Source organism: Chrysochloris asiatica, unplaced genomic scaffold (assembly GCF_000296735.1).
Source record: "Chrysochloris asiatica unplaced genomic scaffold, ChrAsi1.0 scaffold00055, whole genome shotgun sequence".
Taxonomy (NCBI): Eukaryota; Metazoa; Chordata; class Mammalia; order Afrosoricida; family Chrysochloridae; genus Chrysochloris; species Chrysochloris asiatica.
The window spans coordinates 2,259,413-2,271,758 of record NW_006408573.1 but is presented as its reverse complement, the minus strand read 5'-3'; the positions used below and the strand labels follow the sequence as shown (position 1 = coordinate 2,271,758).

At 40.1% G+C, this 12,346-nt stretch overlaps 1 protein-coding gene and 1 pseudogene across 1 annotated transcript in view; both read right to left on the bottom strand.

Annotated features, from left to right (window-relative positions):
* The window catches only part of FTO (fat mass and obesity associated), a 621,108-nt gene that overhangs the window by 377,754 nt on the left and 231,008 nt on the right, over positions 1-12,346 (bottom strand). The window contains exon 6 of the mRNA XM_006863615.1: positions 11,594-11,673. Within this exon, the coding sequence (XP_006863677.1) occupies positions 11,594-11,673 (80 nt within the window). The remainder of the gene's footprint in view (positions 1-11,593; positions 11,674-12,346) is intronic.
* Positions 7,923-8,396, bottom strand: LOC102840964 (annotated as a pseudogene).

Sequence of the window (12,346 nt, the reverse complement as noted above, 5' to 3'; positions counted from 1 at the left end):
GAGAGCGGGACCCCACCCAGAGGAGCAGTGAGGGCTGAGACTGAGACAGAGAGGATGACGTGGAGAGGATGACGTGAAGAGATGGAGTGGCTGGGGACTAGAGATCCGGAGAGGGAGAGGGGCTGTGTGCTGAGGACCGTGAGGGGAGGGGGGGCAGGACTGCAGGGTGTACCCTTTAGTTGGATGATGATGCATGGACGGCATGGTAACTATGGCAATGAGACGATGTATGATGGAATGAATGTAAAACTAACGTTCCCCCATGTAGACTATCACACAATACACAATAACACATTTTAAAAAAAACATATACACACACTTGTGTAAGTGGGTGTTAAAAGTTTGTGGAAAACTTTCATTATCTTTTAATCCCATTTTCCCATGAACTTTTTGAAGTCCCCTTATGTATGTGGTGTGTGGGTGCTGAATGTTATCTCTGAAACAGTAACAAGATTCTAATAAGCAAGGATGCCTCTGGGAAGGGAAACTGACTTATGGAGAAAGACATTATCTACCTGTATTTCCTATGGTATGTTTAGAACTTTGAAACATTTCAGTAATTACCTATTTAAAAAATTATATATAGTTTAAGTTAAAATAAAAATACATCCTATGTTGAATTTCATAAGTTGTATTCCACAACCAAAAAGTCTACTACCACGTCTTAATCTAGCCATATTAAACAAAACACAAAGAAATGGGTCTCTGCTCTGTTGAACTAAAATGAAGTCCAGAACAGCATTTCCTTAAGACAATCTGTCTCCTATATATTATTGTTGTTGTTAAGTGCCGTCGAGTTGGTTCCGACCCATAGCGACCCTGTACAGGGTTTCCGAGGGTGTAAATCCTTACGAGAGTAGAAAGCCTCATCTTTCTCCCACGGAGCGCCTGGTAGTTTCGAACTGCTGACCTTAAGGTTCGCAGCCCGATTCGTAACCACTACGCTACCAGAGCTCCTATATATTATGAGCAGGCAAAATATAAAGAAGCATTTTGTTTGGCACAGATAATATAATTATTAATTGAATAGAAAAGGGCAGGATGTTTGTAGAATAAGTGTGGGTGTGGTACTGCAGTGTAATGCACTGGGCTGCAAGGTTGGTTTGAACCACAAGGTCGGCATTTCGAACCTCACCAGCCACTCCTTGCAAACCCTATACAGGGTTGTTATGAGCCAGAACCAATTCTAAGGCACTTAACAACAACAGCTACAATATAAAAATGAATATTTTCCCCTATTCTATTGAAGAAAACAATAATGTAACTTTGTTGTTATTAAGTGCCACTGAGTTGGTTCCCACTCAGTGACTTTGTATTTCTTTGCAGGAGCAGAAAGCCTCATCTTTCTCCTGCGGAGTGGCCGGTGAGCTCGACCCTCCAGCCTCGCGAGTTACAAGTCCAGTACGTATTCTCTAGAGTCATCATGCTCCCAAAGGTCAACTTTAGTGCTGTGTAAAAAATGTGTGCCCTCTAATATTACTGAAAACAGTAACAGAAGATTAATTAAATACTTTTAAATAAGATAAAAACATAATTCTACCACATTAAAGTATCTTCATTTCTTAATTGGGCATGAGTTTTTGACCATTTATATAAACATGTTAACACACACACACAGGGTTTCAAAAAAATTTGTAAAAAATGGAATGAAAAGAACTGAATTTTTCCTTGAATTTTTTTTGAAGACTCCCTCATTCATCAATATGTGTGCTGTTTTTCACTTTTTTGTATATTATATTCAAAAACTACCATTTTCAATGTTTGCACTACAGTATAAGGAGCTCTGGTAGTGTAGTGATTACAAATCGGGCTGCGAACTGCAAGGTCAGCAGTTCGAAACTACCAGCTGCTCCGCAGGAGAAAGATGAGACTTTCTGCTACTGTAAAGATTTACAGCCTCGGAAACCCTGTTCAGGGTCGCTATGGGTCGGAACCGACTCTACAGCACTTAACAACAACAACAACAACCACTGAAAAGGAATCCTAGTGTGGCACCGTAAGATAAGCACTCTCGACCTCAAGGTTGGCAGTTCAAACTCACCAGTCACTCCTCGGAAACCCTATACCAAGTTGCTGAATTGGAACTGACTAGATGGCCCTTGACAACCACCACCCCTGAGAAACCAAACCCACCATCTTCGAGTTGAATTCATCTCACAACAACCCTACCGGACAGAGTAGACCCTCCCCATGAGATTACGGTAAATCTTCACAGAAGTCGATTGGCTCATCTTTCCCCCACAGAGCAGAAAACCACCAAACTTTCGGATTACCAGTCCAGCGCTTAATCCACGGTACTTCCAGGACTCCTGAAAATTCCCCTGAGGTGACACTAAATTTAGTCACTGGTCATATACTATAAAGGGGAACCCTTGAGGGGCACTGTAGGATAAGTACTGTATTAGTCATTGCAAGGTCGGTACTTCATACCTACCTGTCGCTCTCCAAAACCCTCCACAGGGTCGCTGTGAGCTGGAACGAACTAGATGGCACCCAATAACAACAAACACATACTGTAAAGGCACTAAGGTTTTGGTGAACTTTTCAATACTTTGATCATGTCTGATAAACATCACTGTGTATAAAGTTCTACTGAATTATTTCCTGTGTTTGACTCTCCATCACAATTTTATGATATCAAACTATGAATATTTTATGGTGCTTTATAGAGTCTCATATGGTTTTCCATGGAGTAAACCAATAAGACATACTATGGACCATAATGTAACAGAAGCACTGTAACTTTATCAGCAATGAATAGCATCATTTAAAAACTCTTGGTACAAATAACAAATTACCTTAAGGCTCATTTTTTAAAAAAAATATTTTTAACTCTAAGGTGATTTCCAAAGCTTTGTTTACACAGGACCATCCTATCCTTTAAATGACCTTTTCCTTTCTTCAAGGAGTTCTGCTGAAGTGGTAGGTAAAAGTGTTGGGCTGCTAACCACAAAGTCAAAGGTTCAAATTCACTAGCTATTGTGCTGGAGAAAGAGGAGGCTGTCTGCTCCTGTAAAGTTTTCAGGTCTTGGAAACCCGAAGGAGCATTCCTCCTCTGTCATACAGGGTCTCTCTGCGTTGGAATCAATTGAGTGGCACTGGGCAAGCTTTCTTTTCTTCAGGTATCATAGTCTTGATATCATCACACAAGTCATCTAGTCTTCAGCCATTAGCGTTCAATGCATCAAATATATTCTTGAAATGGTCTCTAGTAAGAGTAAAGTATACTCAAGGTCACATTTTGGCTCACATAGAATATCTTTAATTTTATTCAGCTTTAATTTGTCCTGATGCAGTACTACAAGATCATATGCTGGACCCCAAGGTCAGCTTGAGCCGCAAGGTAAGAGGCTCAAACCCACCAGTCACTCCTCAGAAACCCTACACAAGGTTTCTATGAGTCGGAACCAACTCGTTGGCACTTAACACCACCAACGACATTAGCAATTGATGATCTATTCCCCAGTTTAGCCCCTGACCTTATTCTGCCCGATGACACTGAGTTTTTCCATTGTCTCTTTCCACAGAAGTAGTTAATTTGATTCCTGTGTATTTCATCTGACGAAATCCAAGTATATAGTCATTGTTTAGGGCTTTGAAAAATAAAATTGCAATGAATAAGTTGCTGGTCTTACAAAATTCTATCTTGCAATCTCCTGTTTCTGTTTCTATCACCAAGGCCATGTTTTCCAACTACTGAGTTTTCCTATTTTTTTCCCTAATTTTTGCATTCCAGTCACCAGTAGTTATCAATGCATCTTGATGTTTGATAAACTGCATGTTTGATCAGTATCATACTGCAGAAGCTGACAGAAATCTTCGATTTCTTCATCTTTGGCTTTAGGAGCTGGTATATAAATCTGAAGAATAGTCATCTTATTCTACTGTTGACAGCAGTGTATTTTAGGATAGATACTGAAACGTTCCTTTTGACAATGAATGTGATGCCATTCCTCTTCAATTTAGCATTGCTGGCATAGTAAATCCTACGATTGTCCGATTCAAAATGGCCAATACCAGTCCACCGCAGCTCACTAATGACTAGGGTATCAATCTTTATGGATTCCATTTCATTTTGGATGACATCCAATTTTCCTAGATATATACTTCATATAATTCATGTTGCAATTATTACTGGATGTTTTCGGCTGTTTCTTCTCATTTTGAGTCACACCAGGTCAGAAAATAAAGGTCCCCAAAGCTCTGATCCATCCACGGCATTAAGATTGATTACACTTTGAGGAGGCAGCTCTTTTCCAGTCGGATTTTGGGTCCCTCTCAAGCTGAGTGGGGCTCACCTTTTGGCACTATACCAGACAATTTTCCACTGCTTTATATTAGGTGTTCACAGGCCAATTTTTCCGAAGTAGATCACTAGGTCTTCCTAGTCTGTCTTATTCTGGAAGTGTCTCTCAAATCTGTCCACCTTGGGTGATCTTGCTGGTACTGGAAATTCTGGTGGCATAGATTCCAGGATCGTAGCAACTTTCAAATCACGACAGTATACCAAACTAACAGACAAATGGTGGTCATCCATATCACATTATATGTGGGGGGCTTCAAACGTTTGTAGAAAATTTCCATTATCTTTTAACTCCAGTCTTCCACAAAATGTTTTCAGTCTCCTGCTGCTGCTTTGTACCATCAAGTTGGGTCTGACTCATAGCTATTCTGTATAGGGTTTCCCAGGCTGTAAATCTTTATGGGAGCAGATTCATCTTTCTACCATGGAATGGTTGGCGGATTTCAACTGCTAACCTGAGGTTAGCGGTCCAACACATAACCCACTACACTAGCAGGGCTCCTGGCTCTTGCCAAGTCATCTAGTATGTGTCTAATTTGTAAAGTATCAGGTAGCATAAAACCGAAGCACAGAGAAAATAAAGAATATAGATTTTTGGATCATGTTTCTCTCCCTTCATTTTTAAACGTTAAAATTTGACCAAAACCTTAGAAGACACACGTACAGCTCTGATGATTTGAGCAGAAAGGCGCAGCCTCAGGATTCTGAAAGCTACTCTAATGACAGCATGATATTTCTCAACTGGAAAAATGGAAACAAGGCCAGAGGAGTGCTTTTCAAACAACAAATACTCCAGAGAACTCCATTTGTGGGTGTGTGCATTTACTACAGAGGGTGGAGGAAGAGACGTCTCCTAATCTTACAAATTCTGCTCTGTTATATCTTTCCATATGGCAACTCCAGCTTACTCAACACTGTGCTCATTCTTGTCTTCCTTAATGCCAATCATCAAAAATCATCCTAGAGACTGACAGATGGAAAGCATCTGACCGAGACTTGGTTCATTCATTCATTAATCTGTTATTACTTTCCTTCCTCCCTTTCAGTTAGTCAATAGTCAGCTCAGAACAAGGCCAGCGGCTGATTGCAGAACAGACAATTAATGGCTCATATGCAAGTTCAAGATTAAGCTAAAGCAAATAAAAACAAGTCCACAAGAGCCAAAGTACAAGCTTGAATATATCCCACCTGAATTTAGAAACCATATCAAGAACAGATATAGTGCACTGAATACTAAAGACCAAAGACCAGATGAGTTGTGGGATGACATAAAAAGGATATCATATATAAAGAAAGCAAAAGGCTACATAAAAAAAGGAAAGATTTAAAAAAAAGAGAGAGAGAGACCAAAATAGATGTCAGAAGAGACTCTTTAACTTGCTTTGCGCTGGTACATAAAGTAGCTAAATCAAAAAGAAGAAATGTTGATCTAAGAGAGATGAACAGAAGATTTCAAAGGGCATCTCAGGAAGACAGAATAAAGCACCATAATGAAATGTGCAAGACCTGCAGTTAGAAAACCAAAAGGAAAGACCACACTCAGCATTTCTCAGGTGGAAAAAAGTGGTAGAAAAAGTCAAGCCTTGAGTTTCAATACTGAAGGATTCTGGACAAAAAACTGAATGAGACAGGAAGCATAAAAAGAAGATGGAAGGAATACACACAACCACTGAACCAAAACGAACTGGTCAAGGTTTAACTATTTCAGGCAGTTAGCATATGGTCAAAACCCAACGGTACTGAAGGAAAAAGTCTGAGCTCATTGAAAGTACTAGCAATAGCAATGCTCTAAGAATTTACAGAACACCAGTTGTGATAGCTCAACAAAGGGGTGCACTGCTGGAAGACTTCACTTGTCTATGCTTGCCAACAGACTGTGCTGATTCCAAAGAAAGGTGATCCATCAGAATACAGAAATGATCAAATATATTTATATTGTGTTGTTGCTATTAAGTGCTGTTCAATCGGTTCCAACACATAGCAGCCCTGTATAGGGTTTCCAGGGAGTGATTGGTGGGTTTGAACTGCCAAACTTGACATTAGCAGTCTAATGCTTATCTTATAGTGTCACACAAGCAAAATTTTGCTGAAGATCATTCATAAAACAGTTGTAGCAGTACACAGACAGAAAAGTGCCGAAAACCTAATTAGATTCAGAAGAAGAGGTGGAATGAGGTATATCACTGTTGATGTTAGATGGATACTGGCTGAAAGCAGAGAATATCAGAAAGATGTCTGCCTTCCTTTTATTGACTATATATATAAAGTTGAATTAACATTCAACTGTGTGGATCACAAAGATTATGAGTAGCATGGGAATTTCAGATACTTAATTATGCTCATACAGAACCTGTACACAGAAAAAGAAACTGGTTTGAAACATAACAAAGGAATATTACATGGTTTAAATCAGAATAGATATGCACCAGAGTTGGATGTCTCACCATATTTATTTATTCATTCTGTAAGGAGCTCTGGTAGCTAGTGGTTACAAGTCGGGCTGCTAACCTCAAGGTCAGCAGTTCGAAACTATCAGCGGCTCTGTGGGAGAAAGATGAGGCTTTCTGTTCCTGTAAAGATTTACAGCCTCAGAAACCCTGTACGTGGAGTCGGAACCGACTCCATGGCACAGAAGCACCGCCATCACCACCACCATTCATTCTATATGCTGAGCAAGTAATATAAGAAGTTAGAGTATATGAGAGGAGGACTTAAACACTTAGTGAGGAAGATCAAAGACTACAAAGTCTTCAGAATGGATAACACAACATAAAGAAAACAAAAATCCTCACAACTGAACCAAGACACAACACCATGATAAATGGAGAAAAGATTGAGGTTGTCAAGTATTTAAATTTACTTGGATCCACAATCTATGCCCATGGAAGCAGCAGAAAGTATTTTAATTCCTTTTCACTTTCAGCAAGCAAAGTTGTATCCTCTACAAATCGCAGTTGCTAATGTGTTTTCTTCCAATTCTGATGCCATGTTTTTCTTCATATACTCCAGCTTCTTGGATTATTGGCTCAGCATAAGATTGAATAAATATGGTGAAAGACTATAACTCCTTTTTCTAATTTTAAACCATTCAGTGTTCCCTTGTTCTGTTCAAACAACTGCCTCTTCATCTATGGACAGGTTCCTCATGAGCACAATTAAGTGCTCAGGAATACTCATTCTCCACAATGTTGTTCATAGCTTGTCATGATCCACACAATCGAAAGCCTTTATGTAGTCAATAAAGCATATGTAAACATCTTCTGGACTCCTAGTGTGGCACTGTTAGTTAATGCACTGGACTGCAAAGTCTGCTTGAACCAGGAGGACTATGGTTCAAGTTCACCAGCTGCTCCTCGGAAACCCTATACAGGGTCACTATGGGTTGGAACCTGACTCAACTGCACTTAACAACAACAACAAACAAACATCTTTCTGGTATTCTCTGCTTTCACCCAAGATCCATCTGACGTCAGCAATGGCATCCCTCATTCCAAGTCCTCTTCTGAATCAGCTTGAAACTCTGGAGATTTTCTGTCAATGTATGCTTGCAGCCATTTCTGTATTACCTTTTTTTTTTAATGGGAAAAATAAGTTTTATTCACTTGGGGGACGGGCGGCCTCAAAACTTCTGGAACTGCTTCTTGGTGCCAGCGGCCTTGGTGACCTTGAGCACATTGAAGCGTACAGTCTTGCTCAGGGACCTGCACTCGCCCACTGTGATGATGTCTCCAATCTAGACATCCCTGAAGCAAGGGACAGATTCACAGAATGTTCTTGTGGCGCTTCTCGAAGTGATTGTACTTGTGGATATAGGGGAGGTAGTCTCGGCGGATGACAATGGTCCTCTGCATCTTCATCTTGGTCACCACACCAGCAGGATGCACCCTCGGATAGAGACATTACCAGTGAAGGGGCATTTTTTGTCAATGTAGGTGCCCTCAATGGCCTCCTTAGGCATCTTGAAGCCCAGACCGATGTTCTTGTAATAACGCGGGAGTTTCTCCTTGCCAGTTTCTCCCAGCAGGACCCTCTTTTTGTTTTGGAAGATGGTCGGCTGCTTTTGGTAGGCGCGCTCCGTCTGAATGTCCGCCATATTCCCAGCCACCTGGAAAAAAGGTCTGTATTACCTTTAGTAAACCCTCACTCGCTTGGAATATAAATGATATTGTCTGATGATTTCTGCATTCCGTTAGGTCACCTCTCTTTGGAATGGGCACAAATACGGATCTGTCCCAATCAGTTGGCCAGTTAGATGTCCTCCAAATTTCTTGGCATAGATGGGTGAGTGCCTCCAGTGCTGCATCAGTTTGTTTAAATATTTCAATTTGTATTCTATCAATTCCCAGTACCTTGTTCTTTGCCAGTGCTTTCAATTTACCTTGGACTTTGATCATATGCTACCTGTTGAAATGGTTGAACACTGACCATTTCTTTTGATAAAGTGATTCTGTGTATTCCTTCCACATTCTTTTGATTCTTTCTGCATCATTCAATGATTTGCTCAGAGAATCCTTCAATTCCACAAGTCAAGGTTTGAAATTTTTCTTCAGTTCCCTCAGCTTGAAAAATGCTGAGTGTGTTCTTCCCTTTCGGTTTTCTATCTCCAGGTCTTTGCACATTTCATTGTAATACCTGACTTTGTTTTCTTGAGCTGGCATTTGAAATCTTCCGTTCAGCTCTTGTGCCTCCTCACTTCTTCCACTTGCTCTAGCATCTCTACACTGTGGAGGAAGTTTCAGAGTCTTTTCTTACAACCACTTTCGTCTTTTCCTTCTTTCTTGTCTTCTTAATGACCTTTTGCTTTCTTCCTGTATGATGTTCTTAATGTCATCCCACAGCTCTTCTTGTCTCCGGTCCTGAGTGTCTAATGCATCAAATCGGTTCTTCAGATGATACCTAAATTCAGGTGGGATATATTCAAAGATTACAAAGTGGACTTGTTTTCATTACTTCAGCTTCAGTCTGAAATTACATATGAGCAATTGATGGTCTGTTCCACAATCTGCTCCTGGCCTCGTCTTGTCTGATGATATGGAACTTTTCCACCATCTCTTTCCACAGATGTAGCCAATTTGATTTCTGTGTATTACATCTGGTGACGTCTATGTGCCTAGTGTCTTTCATGTTGTTTAAAAAAGGTATTTGGAATGAACAAGTCATTGGTCTTGCAAAATTCTATCATGTGATCTCTAGCATCGTTTCTATCACAAAAGCCATTATTTCCCAACCACTGATCCTTCCTGCTAGTTTCCAACCTTTGCATTCCAATCACCAGTAATTATCCATACAGCATGATTGCATATTTAATTGATTTCAGACTGAAGAAGTTGATAGAATTCTTCAATTTTATCATGACTGGCTTTAGTGGTTCGTGCGTAAATTAGAATAATAATGGTATTAACTGGTCTTTTTTGTGGGCGTATGGATATTATCCTATCACAGATAGCATTGTACTTCATGACAGATCTTGATATGTTCTTTTTGATAATGTATGCAACAGCATTCTTCAATTTGTCAATCCACCATAGCAAACCATGTGGTTGTCAGATTCAGAATGGCCAATATCAGTCCATTCCAGCTCACTAATCCCTAGGATATCAATGTTTATGCATCCCATTTCATTTTTGATAATTTCCAACTTTCCTAGGTTCATACCTCATACATTCCATGTTCCGATTATTTTGGGTGTTTACAGCTGTTTCTCCTCATTTTGAGTTGTGTCCCATCAGCAAATGAAGGTCCCGAGGGCTTTACTCCATTCACATCATCATAGTCAACTCTACTTTAAGGAGGCAGCTCTTCCCCAGTCACATTTTGAGTGTCTTCCAATCTGAGGGGCTCATCTTCCACCACTATATCTGACAGTATTCTAATGCTCTTCATCATGTTTCAGTACTGAATAATCTGGTGCTGACAGTGTTCCACTGCTATTCATAAGGGTTTCAGTGAGTAAATATTCAGAAGTAGTCCATGTCTCCTTCTTTCTAGTCTGTCTTTGTCTGAAAGCTCATCCGAAACCTGTCCACCATGGATGATCCTACTGGTATTTAAATAACACACAACTCACCACAGTATGACAAACTGACAGAAGAGTTGTGGAGAAACATGTCAGATACTGTATAAATGCTCTCTCCCTTCTTTCTTACCTCTCATCTCTCCCTCCCTAGAACAACTTATTTTTAAGGATGTAAGATCACTGTGTTTGTCTCTCCAAGTAAAGGCTGAAGTGTCACAAAAGTAGGGACCACATTTGTCATATTAGTCATGCAGTGCTGGACACAAAACAGGCATTCAAATAGCTGAGTGGGTGATGGAAGAAAGAAGAGAGGAAGAAATGGAAGAAGGAAGACTTATGGGCTTCCTGGCATCTAGACTTAAGTAGTAACTCAGGCCCTCTGTCACATACCATATGACGAGTGAAACTAATGTCTAAAAGGTATAATGCTGACTTACATAATCACATCGTCTCAGGATCGAAAGCCCTTATACTTGTGCCTCCCTGCCATGTTGCTGTATTGCCTGCACCAACTCGTTCACATTTGTACCTCTCTGGTTCCATGGAAAGTTAACTATAAAGCTGAACTAAGTAGCCAATCAAAACACTGACGACAAGCTTGGGAAGGGGGTTAAGTTGTGATCCTTTTTGATCCATCTTTGCTCTCTGGAATCCTTGAACACACAGTACTTTAGAGTGACTACTGTGGGGGGGGTTTCACCTGTTGAGTTTCAGTTCTGACTAGTCTGATCAGTTGACCTTCAGCCTCTGCTACTGGTGGGAGAATTTAGCAATACAATCTGAGTTACAAACACAACCCTGAAGCTCAGAAATTCCTTGGCACCAAAATAACTTTCTCCTTAATTTACATTCCCATGCCCAGAAACCTGATGAAAAGTTAAGGGAAATGTAAATTCTCTGCCATTTGAGCCCAGTCACAACCAAAACATACACAAGCACATGAATCCATTCATTTCCTTCTGGCCATCTCCTGTCCTTGACCTTGACAGATACAGCCACTCTTAGAAAATCTTTAATTAGCCACACCTGCTAATGGTATTTACCTTCATCAGAACCAAATAAACAGAATATTCTTAATCCAATACTACACACATTTTTTTAAACTTTAGCCAACACAACCCAATGATAAAAAAGCAAGTAAATAAAGGCTAAAGTAACATTAGATGGAAGCAATTTTCCTATCAAATATTCTTCCAAAGCTCCATGATAAATTGCTCATTCAACCACTTCTGTCACATCCAATTAGATTGGAATCACATTTTATTTACACTTACCTCTGCCACTCGGTGGGTGGAACTGAATCGAGGTTGTGAACCAGCCAAAACACAGTGTTGGTGGGTGGCATTGAGATCATCTGTGGGAACAAATGACAAAATTTAAAAATAAAAAATAAATAAACACATTTATTAGTTCCTATACCTGGTAGCATCGTGGTTACAAATCAGGCTGCTAATCTCACGATCAGCAGTTCGAAACTACCAGCTGTTCCACAGAAGAAAGATGAGGCTTTCTGCTCCCGTGAAGATTCACAGCCTTGGAAACCCTATACAGGGTCACTATGAGTTGGAACCGACTCCATGGCACATAACCAACAACATAACTGATTAAGCTCTGGACCACATGGTCATTTGAACCGCAAGGTCAGCAGTTTAACTCACCTACAGGGTCTCTGTGAGTTGAAACTGACTTGACAGCACTTAACAACAACAACAACATAACTGATGTGGTGCTGTAGATAAGCACTGGAACTAAGGTTGGTTTGAGGCACAAGGACAGTGGTTCAAACTCACCAGTCACTCCTCGGAAACCAACTCTACAACCCTTAGCAGCATAACTATTTAACAAAGAGACAAATCCAGTATTTTTTTAAAAAGCCAGTAACCAAAATAAGTAACATTTATCTAGCACTTTCAAAAATCCTCCTTACAAGCTGACATATATATATATGTATATATGTATATGTATATGTGTGTATGTGTGTATGTGTGTGTATGTGTGTATGTGTATATGTGTATATGTGTATATGT